This window comes from Coregonus lavaretus, assembly GCF_964263955.1.
Source record: "Coregonus lavaretus genome assembly, chromosome: 3".
NCBI lineage: Eukaryota > Metazoa > Chordata > Actinopteri > Salmoniformes > Salmonidae > Coregonus > Coregonus lavaretus.
This window is the reverse complement of record NC_139990.1, coordinates 76,032,644-76,048,223: the sequence shown is the minus strand read 5'-3', so window position 1 is coordinate 76,048,223 and position 15,580 is coordinate 76,032,644. Positions and strand designations below refer to the sequence as shown.

The 15,580-nt window shown below is 41.9% G+C and overlaps 1 protein-coding gene across 1 annotated transcript in view; it reads right to left on the bottom strand.

Annotated features, from left to right (window-relative positions):
* LOC311108661 (zinc finger protein ZFPM2-like) overlaps window positions 1-15,580 on the bottom strand; it is a gene marked incomplete at both ends in the record, with an annotated part of 149,020 nt that overhangs the window by 67,681 nt on the left and 65,759 nt on the right. The window contains one exon of the mRNA XM_084151357.1: window positions 4,599-4,719. Coding sequence (XP_084007483.1) covers window positions 4,599-4,719 — 121 coding nt within the window. The remainder of the gene's footprint in view (window positions 1-4,598; window positions 4,720-15,580) is intronic.

The window sequence follows — 15,580 nt, the reverse complement described above, 5'->3', positions numbered from 1 at the left end:
TTTGGGATGAATTGGAACGCTGACTGCAAGCCAGGCCTAATCACCCAACATCAGTGCCCGATGCAAGTCCCTGCAGCAATGTTCCAACATCTAGTAGAAAGCCTTCCCTGAAGAATGGAGGCTGTTATAGCAGCAAAGGTGGGACCAACTCCACTTTTGGTCATGTAGTGTATTTCTGCTCTGATCATTTACAGTCAAACAGAGACTGGCCAGGTTTACTCTCAGGGTGTCGGTATACTATACTATACTATACTATACTTTTCTGGGGCCACGGTTGGTGCAGAAGGTTGTAAAGTTGATTGTGGGTAGAGGATACATCATTTGATCTATGGCATCTAGTTACTGTATAAGCCCTGGCTCCTGTTTGATTACAGCAAGGATGTAGCCCTGGTTAGTAGGTCCTTGGTTAGTGTAACCAGTAACACTATGATCAAATTGAGGCACATGTGGCACATCATTATGTTCCTGGAAATATAATTCTTATGTTTTAGTTTTTCATAATTTAAACAGAAGAGGTGGTACTGTAGCATATTCATGCACACAGATATTTTCAATGGCGTTTAAAAATGACCTATTTTGAGGTAAGGAGGAATGCTCTGGAACACTTAAAAAGAGGGATATGCATGATGTATAATAAAAGACAAAGCACATCATCATCTTTGTGTGGTTAAAAAAAGGAAAGAGTGAAATACAAAGAGAGAGAGGCATCCTCCGTTCCTGAAAAGCTTAAGGGATCACTCCTCCTGTCCTGTCAGATACTTTCCTCCTTCTCTCTCTCCCTCCCTTCTTTCCTCCCTCCATCCAGGATGGTTGCCCATCTCTGATATCTGTGCCAGTAGGATTCCTGTTGGGCCTGTTACTTTTCACTCCATCTGCCAGGATCTCTGGGGCTGTTACTTCTCACTTCCTCATCAAAGTGTGGGAGTGTGATAGCAAAACATTGATATCAAACTTCTATAACATCTAAGATCCAATAAGACGTTTAACTGCAAAACACAGCTGCACCATAATGTATTACCTATATATGTACGTAATATAGACCCACTACTGCACCCACTAATTAGACCCAGTTCTACAACATCCAAAATTCAACATTAAACTAAAAAACATAGCTGTACCATATTACTGTATACCTGCACCACTGTAAAGCACAGCCTCCATACGTAATACAGCTAGAAGCTACAACAGCCTGCCATCGCCCAAAACAGGAACTGTACTGATAAGCCACTACCAATTTCTTTCTTCCTGTTGCAACGCCAGACATTTTTCTGCCATTGCCCTCAGTTTCACCCTGCTGCGTCCCGACCCCGCACTTCCATTACGTTCCCTCAGAGCAAGCAACTTCCATAAGGCTGTCACATATCCGTCAGGGAGAAGGGGGATGAAGGGAGGACGAGCGAGACGGGAGAGAGAGGTGATAAATCTAAGTGCAGCGACCGGGGCCTAGCTACCATCTAATGAACAGTCTCAACCCAGCCTAGTCCTAACAACTGTCTATGAGCATCAGGGACTGGGGTACGATAGGCACTTAAGTCTTGTCACCTCGTCCAGCATTGATCAAACCAGGCTTCATGACGTGTCGTCAGACATTCCGACAACATCCAGCAAAGCTTAATAATCTCATATATTTCCTTCCTTTCCTCTGACATCCCATGCAGCCCCTGACAGTCACTCAAGATAAGCCAAAAGCCTTCTGACAGGATAGAGAGCATATAAAACATATAAATAATATTTGCTGCCATTTTGGCACCAGGAGTCAACAGAGTAAGAGATTCTGTTTCTCCATTTCTGTTTGAGTGAATTCTCACAATCAAATCTGGTAACAATCCTGACACGGTTAAAATAAAAACTATTTTAAAGCAATTAACCTCAACGTAAAAGGCATTTGAAAACCTCTATGGAAAGTCACATAGAAGTCACCAGCAGAGGTTAAATTATGTGAGGCACCCTGATTTATGAATGTGTTTTGAAACGAACACCAAGAACAGTTGGCATATACAGTATTAATCTCGGAAACCCAGAACTAAAATCTGGAGAAAATGCATCAGATGCTCAATTAGGTTCTGGGGGAAGATGTATGAGAAAAGATACTAATGAGACTAGTGAAGTCTCCTCCCCCTTAAAAGGAAACTCTTAGCCAAAGCATGGGCCAAATGTCCCCTCCCATTCCAACATTTGAAAATATACGAACACCTGCTAAATCGTGATTTGTCCAAATGATCAGTGACGAAACAATTGGCGTACTGGAACAAAGTTCCTCATTAATCGTTGCATACCACAGTCTGTTGACAGAAGCTAACACAACAGGTATAGATAGACCTTACAGTGAAATGCTTACTTACAAGCCCTTAACCAACAATGCAGTTTTAAGAAAGAATACATTAAAACAAATAAAAAAAAGTAACAAATAGTCTGGGTAGCCATTTGATTAGATGTTCAGGAGTCTTATGGCTTGGGGGAAGAAGCTGTTAGGAAGCCTCTTGGACCTAGACTTGGCGCTCCGGTACCGCTTGTCGTGCGGTAGCAGAGAGAACAGTCTATGACTAGGGTGGCTGGAGTCTTAGACAATTTTTAGGGCCTTCCTCTGACACCGCCTGGTATAGAGGTCCTGGATGGCAGGAAGCTTGGCCCCAGTGATGTACTGGGCCGTATGCACTACACTCTGTAGTGCCTTGCGGTCGGAGGTCGAGCAGTTGCCATACCAGGCAGTGATGCAACCAGTCAGGATGCTCTCGATGGTGCAGCTGTAGAACCTTTTGAGGATCTAAGGACCCATGCCAAATCTTTTCAGTCTCCTTAGGGGGATAATTTGTAAGTCGCTTTGGATAAGAGCGTCTGCTAAATGACGTAAATGTAAATGAATAGGTTTTGTCGTGCCCTCTTCATGACTATCTTGGTGTGCTTGGACCATGTTAGTTTGTTGGTGATGTGGACACCAAGGAACTTGAAGCTCTCAACCTGCTCCACTACAGCCCCGTCGATGAGAATGGGGGCGTGCTCGGTCCTCTTCTTTTTCCTGTAGTCCACAATCCTCTCCTTTGTCTTGATCAGGTTGAGGGAGAGGTTGTTGTCCTGGCACCACACGGCCAGGTCTCTGACCTCCTCCCTATAGGCTGTCTCGTCGTTGTCGGTGATCAGGCATACCACTGTTGTGTCACGTGCGTCTGTCCACGAGATATTAATACAGTATTAGCATGTTACTGCAGCTACAATAGATCAACCAGACGAGTCAACTATCAATATTTAAAACATCTTCAAAAATCACCCATCCACAGCCAATCTACTATACAGTGGCATTATCTCAGTGATAGTACTACCCACTGCCCAGCTCTAGATTATAGGCCTCCATTTTCTGTCTGATACTCTGCCACCCCATCTAGCCTCTATCCAGCCCGACTATAACGACAGAACCTGTGGCTAAACCAATCAATTACCGCTGTGTACAATTCATTACTAACTTCCCTTTGAATTAAACACAATCGCAGCACACTGACTGGCTGCTGCTGTCGCTGCTGTGTCTGTGGAGTCTCCCCCAGGATGCAATTCTGTTTCAACGGACTGATAATAGAATATGACATTGGTGGAGATGTTCTGTTGTTCTTCACTCTCAGTATTGCTCTGTGTCCTAAGATAACTGATAGTGACCTGAAAGGCTTCTCGTTGCCTGAAGTCTTCATATTTAAAAAAAAGCATTTAGAGATAGCAGATTTAGTCAAACAATGATAACCGAAGTAAATTATTAACATTATGGCTATAACATTTTAGAGGTGTTTAGTTCATGGAAATGTCATGTTTATGTTTGTTGTTAATAAGGAATTATTCTATAGATTAAATGTTGTTGCTTAATATACAGTACAGTTTACAGTTGCAAATCACTCTTCTGAGTGTTGCCCTCAAATTGCAACTGTAAGCGGTATATTAAGCAACAACATTTAATCTATAGAATCATTGAAAACTGTAAAGGAATTGATATGTTGAATAAATGCACAACTTCTTACAATAAACGATAGTCAGTGCCTTGAAAAATTGCTGCTCTTGAATTGGAAAAATTGTCAACTGAGAGCAATTAGACTCAAATGCAAAACAATGCATTAAATCTCCAAAGAATGACATGAGGGAGGGAGAGGAAATGTCATTTTCCCAGTCAGGATGTTGGTAAGATGCCCACAAAATTCATTTTTTCAATCACATCCTGAGCTGAGCTGTGGAAAAATATTGGCCAAGATCCAGATAGTACAGTGCCATCGTTGAAATAAATGTTGGTCTACAGGCTTGCATTGAAATTAGGCTCCTTCAGATTGGAGTCAATTGTATAATTGTTTGGCTGCATATGACAATGGAAAGTGGCTCAACACTAATAAACAAACCCCAACTCAGGGAAGGATAATAGTGGTCAGGTACTAGCCTATAGGGAAATCTCTCCTATGTAAAAACCTCCAAAGAAACATCCCTGCTCCCTCAGTCTCCAGGGAAGTTGATTACTACAGTGTGTGTTAAAGACAATATTTTCTATTCTAGCTTTTACTAAACCTGGAAGTCCCCTCAGGTCAATAGACACCTTTACGAGGGAGACCTGAAAAGACAAATAGGGTACGTACCCATGCTGTACACTACACAGTTGTTCTTGCCGTCTTCTGCTGCCAGCCAGGTGATGTCCTGAAGCCACCTGGGACCACCAGTCAGAACCACGGGGACAGGCCGCATTGGGGACATGGCGCTCTGTAGGACAGGAAAGACGGTGGTGGCACGTTAGCATTTTGCTGTCTAAAAACCTGTGATCACTCATACTCATTCATCAATCAGGCCTGTCGCTCTTATGGAAAGTGAGTTTTCATAGTCTTTTTCACAGTTGACCTGACTGTGAGATTGAATGATGGCATGTGTGGTGTGTGTGGTGGGGAGTGTCTTATTGAGTACAGCCCGGGCCGAGGCCGTCACTCGAATCTGTCCTTCCTCAGTGACAATGGGGTTACGGGGCTCTTTTGAATTTTCTTGTCCTTCAGGGGGCTTTGGAATCCTGAAGAGAATTCAGATGAAGAAGAAGAAGAAGAAGAAGAAGAAGGGAGGAGAGCTGCTTTAGAAGTAATCTTTAGACACATTGTACCTCACTATCGGTACGATCGCCGCTGCCTGCTGAAGACTGGCAGGGAAGGGAAAGAATCTAAAGAACTGGTGTGCATTTCAAAAGAGTGACCCAGGTATACAGATCACAATGCAGGGATAAATGATTGTGTCAATATCTTGGACTATATTTCACTTCCTGCCTAGTTCAGATATGGTATGTAATTTCTCATAAATACCGGTTGAATGTGCTATCAGAGAGACAGAGAGACATAATACCACTGCTTGACACATTCTCTGTCTAATTGTAAGTGTTCCTAATCTGTAACAAGTTGACCCTCGCCTCTGAGCTAAACAGCAATACTGGGCATCCTTGAACTGAAATGATCTACAGTACCAGTCAAAGGTTTGGACACGCCTACTCATTCAAGGGTTTTTCTTTATTGTTACTATTTTCTACGTTGTAGAATAATAGTGAAGACATCAAAACTATAAAATAACACATCATATAGTAACCAAAAAAGTGTTAAACAATTCAAAATATATTCTATATTTGAGATTCTTCAAATAGCCACCCTTTGCCTTGATGACAGCTTTGCACACTCTTGGCATTCTCTCAATCCTGGAATGCTTTTCCAACAGTCTTGAAGGAGTTCCCACATAAGCTTAGCACTTGTTGGCTGCTTTTCCTTCACTCTGCCGTCCAACTCATCCCAAACCATCTCAATTGGGTTGAGGTCGGGGGATTGTGGAGGCCAGGTCATCTGATGCAGCACTCCCTCACTCTCCTTCTTAGTAAAATAGCCCTTACACAGCCTGGAGGTGTGTTGGGTCATTGTCTTGTTGAAAAACAAATGATAGTCACACTAAGCCCAAACCAGATGTGATGGCGTATCGCTGCAGAATGCTGTGGTAGCCATGCTTGTTAAGTGTGACTTGAATTCTAAATAAATCACAGACAGTGTCACCAGCAAAGCACACCCACACCATAACACCTCCTCCTCAATGCTTTACAGTGGGAACTACACATGCGGAGATCATCCGTTCACCCACACCACGTCTCACAAAGACACAGCGATTGGAACCAAAAATCTCAAATTTGGACTCCAGACCAAAGGACAAATTTCCACCGGTCTAATGTCCATTGCTCATGTTTCTTGGCCCAAGCAGGTCTCTTCTTATTATTGATGTCCTTTAGTAGTGGTTTCTTTGCAGCAATTCGACCATGAAGGCCTGATTCACACAGTCCCCTCTGAACCGTTGATGTTGAGATGTGTCTGTGACTTGAACTCTGTGAAACATTTATTTGGGCTGCAATTTCTGAGACTGGTAACTCTAATGAACTTATCCTCTGCAGCAGAGGTAACTCTGGGTCTTCCATTCCTGTGGTGGTCCTCATGAGAGCCAGTTTCATCATAGCGCTTGATGGATTTTTGCAACTGCACTTGAAGAAAATTGTCCGTATTGACTGACCTTCATGTCTTAAAGTAATGATGGACTGTCTTATTTGAGCTGCCATTATATGGACTTTGTCTTTTACCAAATAGAGCTATCTTCTGTATACCAACCCTTCCTTGTCACAACACAACTGATTGTCTCAAACGTGTTAAGAAGGAAAGAAATTCCACAAATTAACTTTTAAAAAGGAACACCTGTTAATTGAAATGCATGAAGCTGGTTGAGAGAATGCCAAGAATGTGCAAAGCTGTCATCAAGGCAAAGAATCTCAAATATAAAATATATTTTGATTTGTTTAACACTTTTTTGGTTACTACATGATTCCACTTGTGTTATTTCATAGTTTTGATGTCATCACTATTATTCTACAATGTAAAAAATAGTAAAAATAAAGAAAAACCCTTGAATGAGCAGGTGTGTCCAAACTTTTGACTGGTAGTGTATATCCAATTGTGCGTACTGTAGAGACTCTGAGTGCATCCGAAATGACACTCTATTCCCTATATAGTGCACTTCTTTTGGCAATGGAATAGTGAATGTGTATAAGAAATAGTGCATGTAATTAAAAATAACACATTTGATGTATCTCTATGGAAGAGGGTGCCATTTCAGACGCAGGCTCTGCCATGGTTTTAGGAAGCTCGTAGAAAAATCAATACAACAACAAGTTGACTCACATTTTAAAAATAACCCTCATTGATTTTTAGTTTTTGTAGACTTTGGCCGACTGTTGTTCAATCTAATGTGAATTTTCAACCGCTAGATTAGGATCACAGGGAGTGGATCAGGTCAGGACATCAGTTCCAATGTATCTCTGTGTGCTGATCTCTACCTCATGTTCAGCAATAGGCTGGTATACCATCAATTACTGCTTCTAGAAGAAGGAAGAAGGGGTCTGTTCCCATACAACCCAGATCAAACTGGTTTTAAAGGTACATTCTGGTATTTGAAAAAGAACAACGCGGTAGTGACAGAGTCTACTGTATATCAAGAATTTAAATGATCATTAAACACATTCCCAGATCCCAGGCTGTAGCTTTAAGTATCTAATTCTGCTTCATACATACAAGGGAAAGGGAAGGGAAGGGGAACCTAGTCAGTTGTACAATTGAATGCATTCAACTCCTACTGAGCCTTAGTGACTGACTGTAACACACCCAGCTGATGCATATATTTGCATGTCATTAGATGATGACATGGATCTGCAGGCAGCTGTCCACTTTAGACAATAAGATGAGCAAGATGTATCATATCGATAACAGCCATACGTAAAATCATATTAATTATAGTGTCCCATAAGGAACATTTTTAGCAATTATTTTAACATAAGATTTGGCTATATTTAACCATGAAAGAAAGAGCTCTCTAAATTTGCTCTCAGATATTTGTTATTTAATTATAGCATTGATTTTTCATTAGCCTAAAATCTGCATTTATGCTGAATGCTGCCATTTCTATTCTCCCTCATCTCTTCAGTCACCTGGTTGGCCAATTTGACAGGGCTTTGTCTCAGGGCCCTGGCACTGCACAGGACGGGGGAGATGAGAGGCAGGGGTGAGGCGGGTGAGGGACACTTATCAGGCCTCGACAGCAGCAGGGGCTTGCCACCTCATGGTCAGACTGGGCTGTTTTTTTGCAGGGGGGTCGTCCTCCACATTAGGATTGTGCTGACTTTAATATGTCATTCTAGCTTCTCACCACTTATCCAGAGAAACAGCATCACGGTTAAACATTTTTTAACAACAACTGGATACAGGTCTTCCATGTTTCTCATTCTATTCACTGAGAGGCAACAGTGTGCTGAACGCGGAACGAGGGAGAGCTTGGTTTGTTGTTTTGAAAGTCTCTGAAAAAGTGTTCTATTGAAAAAGTTTGTTCAATCCGCCGTCCTTAACACAATGGAAAAATCGAATGATTTATTATTTAAATATTTAAATAGCATTGGTAACTGAGAAAAATAAATTGGTACAATTTAAGGCCATGTGGCAAACAATAATGCAGGCACTAGGGATGAGGTTGTGAGCATGGAGGTCTGGGCAGAGGAGATGTAGTCGTTGTTTGTGTGCGTCTGTAAGTTGTTGTTTGTATATATATATTTGTATTTGGTGTAAAATATATATATATATATATAATAATAATTGGTTACTATACTGAACATTTCTGGGATCTTTTATTTCAGCTCATGAAACATGGGACCAACACTTCACATGTTGTGTTTATATTTTTCTTCAGTGTAGCTATATTCTGTATTTGGGTCCTGCGACGCGGTTAGCATCAGTTGCTGGGATCGATACTATCTGTCTAGGGATCCTGCCCACCAAAAGTCTGAAGAGCTGCTTGGAGTGGCAGCTAGCCTAGCTGCTAACTAGCTATCAAGCTAGCAAGGTTTCCTGAAAGTTTGAACACAGCCTGCGATGCGGTTAGCCCTTGTGGCTGGGACCACAGATTGTCCTGGGCTTGTGGCTGTCTAAATCCCTGCTGTTTGTTGAAGTTTCCATCTGCCCTGAAACCTGCCTTGTCTGGAACTGAGTGGAGTCCAGCATTAGCCTACGTTGCTACCATGACATCCAAAACCAAAGCCAGTGGGAGTAACGGAGAGGACAGTGTTTCTCTATCACAGGGGATGGATCTTTTAAACAAACAAAAACGGTTCTATAAGCAGTTCTTACAACAACAGGAAAATAGCTTCAAGAGCTTTGTCCAAATACTGATGGACTCAACTAACAAAAGAATGGACGATCTGACCAGAGAGGTCCAGGACATTAAGAACAATTTGCAGTTCTCCCAAGGAGAGGTGGATGTCCTGAAAGAGACTTGCAACAATATGACAACAAACAGTCCATGCGAGATGACATCAGCACTGTCTGTGAATCATTATTAACAATGACTGGGAAAAAAAGGCTATCTAGAGGGACAATCCAGGAGGCATAACATTGTTGTGGATGGCATACCAGAGTCTTCAAATGAGAACTGGGCCAAGTCTGAGGAGAAAGTAAGAAAATGTGTCACTGAAAAGCTGCAGGTGGATCATAGTTAGATTGAGGTGTAGCGCACCCACAGGTCTGGAAAACCTGTAACAAGCCCAGGTGACAGACCCAGGCTGATAGTGGTCAAGTTCCTAAGGTTTAAGGACAAGATGTCTCTCCTGGAAAGAGCCAAGAACTTGAGAGGAACCGGGACATTGCTTACATCCGCTACGACAGGCTAATTGTCCACCCTACATCCCAAAAGACTGGGAGAAGTGAGAGAGCCTACCTTCCGGGTCAGTAGCTTCAGCCCCACATCACACACATTCACCCACTAACACTCACATTAGCCTGATTGGCTGATTCTATTAGTCAAACAATGTTCTTTCTAGGGGGTTTTTCCAAGCCACCATGCTTCTACATCTGCATTGCTTGCTGTTTGGGGTTTTAGGCTGGGTTTCTGTATAAGCACTTTGTGACATCTGCTGATGTAAAAATGGCTTTATAAATACATTTGATTTGATTCTTGTCATTTGTTTTTTTTTTTCATATTATGTCTATCTCCAATAAGCTACCCAGGAAAGGGCCTTATAAATAAGGTTTATGAAATCATAGCAGTTCAGGGATATACTGTAACATCTATGTTTTTTGTTAGCTAGCACTACTGGCTGCTGGCCAAATTAGCTAATGTTCTTGATTCTAGTTACTAAGACAAATAAAACATCTCGAATTAGCTACTCACTTTACCGTTAACTTCTTTCAGGTATTTTCTGAACAGCTTCTCACTTCTTTGTTTCTCCAGTTGTCAGTTCGACCACACACTGTTTACACACTCATTTGTGGCGCCCAAATTCAAAAATGACAGTTGGAACTCTTGCTAGGCTACCAGTTACAGTGCCTTTAGCTTGAGGTTTGCGTGCGCCTTTATCCAGAGGGAATACAACAATTATAGCTAGTGTCTGAAAGAATGATATGGAGCATAAGAAATTGTCCTTATTTAGCATATGAAAATGCATATCAAGATCCTGATATGGACCTCGGTCAAGAGCATATGCAATGTACGTGCTGTGAAAATATACCATACTGTCAGTATTTGTCATCATATAGAGAAAATAAGATGTCCAAATAGGCCTATCTCAGGATATCTAATGAGTCAATATCCAGCCATACCATGTCTGATATCTGGAGGGTATCCAAAAATGATGTGCATGAAAGAAAAATATGGATCACATATTTGTCAAATTATTGAGGATGTGCTGAAAACTCAGAAATGCATCAGATATTGTCCTTATCTTCAGCATATCAAGAGAAGCTTATCTGGAATCAATATAAACTATATATACAAAAGTATATGGACACCCCTTCATATTAGTGGATTCGGCTATTTCAGCCACACACGTTGCTGACAGGTGTATAAAATTGAGCCATGCAATCTCCATACACAAACATTGGCAGTAGAATATAGTAATGAAGAGCTCAGTGACTTTCAACGTGGGACCGTCATAGGATGCCACCTTTCCAACAAGTCAGTTCGTCAAATTCCTGCTCTGCTAGAGCTGCCCCGGTCAACTGTAAGTGCTGTTATTGTGAAGTAGAAACGTCTAGGAGCAACAACGGTTCAGCTGCAAAGTGGTAGGCCACACAAGCTCCCAGAACGGGACTGCCGAGTGCTGAAGCGCGTAAAAATCGTCTGTCTTCGGTTGCAACACTCACTACCGAGTTCCAAACTGCCTCTGGAAGCAACATCAGCACAAGAACTGTTCGTCGGGAGCTTCATGAAATGTGTTTCCATGGCCGAGCAGCCACAAACAAGCTTAAGGACACTATATGCAATACAAAGCGTCGGCTGGAGGGGTGTAAAGCTCGCTGCCATTGGACTCTGGAGCAGTAAAACTCGTTTTCTGGAGTGATGAATCACGCTTCACCATCTGGCAGTCCGATGGACAAATCTGGGTTTGGTGGATGCAAGGAGAACGCTACCTGCCCCAATGCAAAGTGCCAACTGTAAAGTTTGGTTGAGGAGGAATAATGGTCTGGGGCTGTTTTTCATGGTTCGGGCTAGGCCCCTTAGTTCCAGTGAAGGGAAATCTTAACACCACAGCATACAATGACATTCTAGACGATTCTGTGCTTCCAACTTTGTGGCAACAGTTTGGGGAAGGCCCTTTCCTGTTTCAGCATGACAATGCCCCTGTGCACAAAGCGAGGTCCATACAGAAATGGTTTGTCGAGATTGGTGTGGAAGAACTTGACTGGCTTGCACAGAGCCCTGACCTCAACCCCATCGAACACCTTTGGGATGAATTGGAATGCCGACTGCGAGCCAGGCCTAATCGCCCAACATCAGTGCCCGACCTCACTAATGCTCTTCTGGCTGAATGGAAGCAAGTCCCCACAGCAGTGTTCCAACATCTAGTGGAAAGCCTTCCCAGAAGAGTGGAGACTGTTATAGTAGCGAAAGGGGGACCAACTCCATATTAATGCCCATGATTTTGGAATGTGATGTTCGGCGAGCAGGTGTCCACATACTTTTGGTCATGTAGTGTAGCTTCATATCTTCAGAAAACATATATGTATACAGTCAGTATTTGTCAACATTAAGAGAGATAATAGGATGTCACATATCTTATGATATTGAATGAGTCCATATCCGACCATAGGAAATGTCCATGTGTGATATTCGAAGTAATCCCAATATCATATTTGTCTAAAAGACACATCTGGATTCAGAATTTGTCAAGATATGGTGCATTTCCACAAAACTGAAAACATGCATTGGAAATGGTCTGTATTCTCTAGAATATAAAAAACGTGTAATGTAAAGATCTCCCCTGATATGGACCCTTTCCGCCCTGTGCAGTACCTGTAATCTGGTCCAGGTAATTAATCAACCTACCAAGGTGTTTACAAACAGTACAGGAACTATATCATACACATGTATTGATTACAGTTTTACCAGTGCTACAGGACTCTGCTCAAAGCTGTATCCATACCCATTGGATGTACTGCTCATAGCATAGTGGCCATATCTAGAAAAGCCAAAATTCAAAAAGCTGGGTCTAAAATAATGTACAAGAGATCATACAAAACTTTTTGTACTGATTCCTATGTTGAAGATCCAACAAAATATTTGTTGGTCTGATGAGTGTAACGAGGAGCATCCAGACACTGCACTAGATGCATTTATGAAATTATTGACAAGCATGCACCTATTAAGAAACAGACTGTTATAACTGTTAAGGCCCCGTGGATTGATGAGGAATTGAAAATCTGTATGGTTGAGAGGGACAAGGCAAAAGGAGTGGTGAGTAAGTCTGGCTGCACATCTGACTGGCAAACTTACTGTAAATTGAGAAATTATGTGACTAAACTGAACAAAAAGAAGAAGAAATTGTATTTTGAAACTAAGATAAATGACAAAGTATGATAGAAAAAAATCTTGGACCGCTTTAAATGAAATTATGGGCAGACAGACTAATTCAACTCCATCTTTCATTGAGTCAGATGGCTCATTTATCACAAAACCTGCCAACAACAAACTGTGAGCCATCACATTCATGCATAAAATACCTAATAATGAAAGAAATGCATTGTAATTTAGAATTCTGTAGTCATTGTGGGTGAGGTGGAAACATTATTGTTGTCCATCAATAATGAGAAATCACCTGGTATTGACAACTTAGACGGAAAGCTACTGCGGATGGTAGCGGACTACAGTGGGGAAAAAAAGTATTTAGTCAGCCACCAATTGTGCAAGTTTTCCCACTTAAAAAGATGAGAGAGGCCTGTAATGTTCATCATAGGTACACGTCAACTATGACAGACAAATTGAGATTTTTTTTCTCCAGAAAATCACATTGTAGGATTTTTAATGAATTTATTTGCAAATTATGGTGGAAAATAAGTATTTGGTCAATAACAAAAGTTTCTCAATACTTTGTTATATACCCTTTGTTGGCAATGACACAGGTCAAACGTTTTCTGTAAGGTCAAAGCCTGTATGTAGGTCATAGCCTCCTGAGTGGCGCAGTGGTCTAAGGCACTGCATTGCAGTGCTAACTGTGCCACTAGAGATCCTGGTTCGAATCCAGGCTCTGTCGCAGCCGGCCGCGACCGGGAGACTCATGGGCGGCGCACAATTGGCCCAGCGTCGTCCGGGGTAGGGGAGGGAATGGCCGGCAGGGATGTAGCTCAGTTGATAGAGCATGGCGTTTGCAACGCCAGGGTTGTGGGTTCGATTCCCACGGGGGGCCAGTATAAAAAAAATATGTATTCACTGTAAGTCGCTCTGGATAAGAGCGTCTGCTAAATGACGTAAATGTAAATGTATGTAAATGTATGTCTATGTATGCTGAAGATTCAACCATATACACGTCAGCAACCACAGCTAGTGAAATTTACATTTACATTTTAGTCATTTAGCAGACGCTCTTATCCAGAGCGACTTACAGTTAGTGAGTGCATACATTTTCATACTGACCCCCGTGGGAATCGAACCCACAACCCTGGTGAAATCACTGCAACCCCAAACAAAGAGTTTCAGTCCGTTTTAGAATGGGTGGTCAGTAATAAACTAGTCCTCAACATCTCTAAAACTAAGAGCATTGTATTTGGTACAAATCATTCCCTAAGTTCTAGACCTCAACTGAATATGATAATGAATAATGTGGCTGTTGAGCAAGTTGAGACTAAATTACTTGGTCTTACTTTGGATTGTAAACTGTCATGGTCAAAACATATCTGTAAGTCGCTCTGGATAAGAGCGTCTGCTAAATGACTTAAATGTTAAAATATTGATTCAATGGTTGTAAAGATGGTCTGTCCATGATAAAGATATGTTTTGCTTTTTTGACACCACACTCCACAAAGTAAGTCCTGCAGGCTCTAGTTTGATCTTATCTTGATTATTGTCCAGTCATATGGTCAGGTGCTGCAAAGAAGGACCTAGAAAAACTGCTACTGGCCCAGAATAGAGCGGCACGTCTTGCTCTTCAATGTAATCAGAGGGCTAATATCAATACTATGCATGCCAGTCTCTCTAAAAGTAGAGGAGACCGACTGCATCAATTCTTCTTTTTATACGAAACAATATGTTGAAAATTCCAAATTGTTTGCATAGTCAACATACACACAGATCTGACACACACACTTATCCCACTAGACATGCCACCAAGGGGTCTTTTCACAGTCCCCAAATTCAAGAAAACGTACAGTATTATATAGAGCCATGATTGCATAGAACTCCCTTCCATCTCAGATTGCGCAAGTGAAAAGCAAACCTGGTTTAAAAAAACAGATAAAGCAACGGCTGACGGCACAACACCTCTCCCCTATTTGACCTAGATATTTTGTGTGTATGTACAGTATGTACTGATATGTAGGCTATGTGTAATGTTTTAAATGAACAAAACAATGAACGCAACATGTAAAGTGTTGGGCCCATGTTTCATGAACTGAAATAAAAGATCCCAGAAATGTTCCATACGCACAATAACCTTATTTCTCTCAAATGTGGTACACACATTTCTTTACATCCCTGTTAGTGAGCATTTCTCCTTTGCCAAGATAATCCATCCACCTGACAGGTGTGGCATATCAAGAAGCTGATTAAACAGCATGATCATTACACAGGTGCACCTTGTGCTGGGGACAATAAAAGGCCACTCTAAAATGTGCAGTTTTGTCACACAACACAATCCCACAGATGTTTAAAGTTTTGAGTGAGCATGCAATTGGCATGCTGACTGCCAGAGAATTTAATGTACATATCTCTACCATAAGCCGCCTCCATCGTTGTTTTAGAGAATTTGGCATTAGGTCCAACCGGCCTCACAACCGCAGACCACGTGTATGGCGTCGTGTGGGTGAGCGGTTTGCTGATGTCAAAGTTGTGAACAGAGTGCCCCATGTTGGCAGTGGGGTTATGGTATGGGCAGGCATAAGCTGTGGACAACGAACACAATTGCATTTTATCGATGGCAATTTGAAAGCACAGGGATACCGGAACGAGATCCTGAGGCCCATTGTTGTGCTATTCATTCGCTGCCATCACCTCATGTTTCGGCATGATAATGCACGGCCCCATGTCGCAAGGA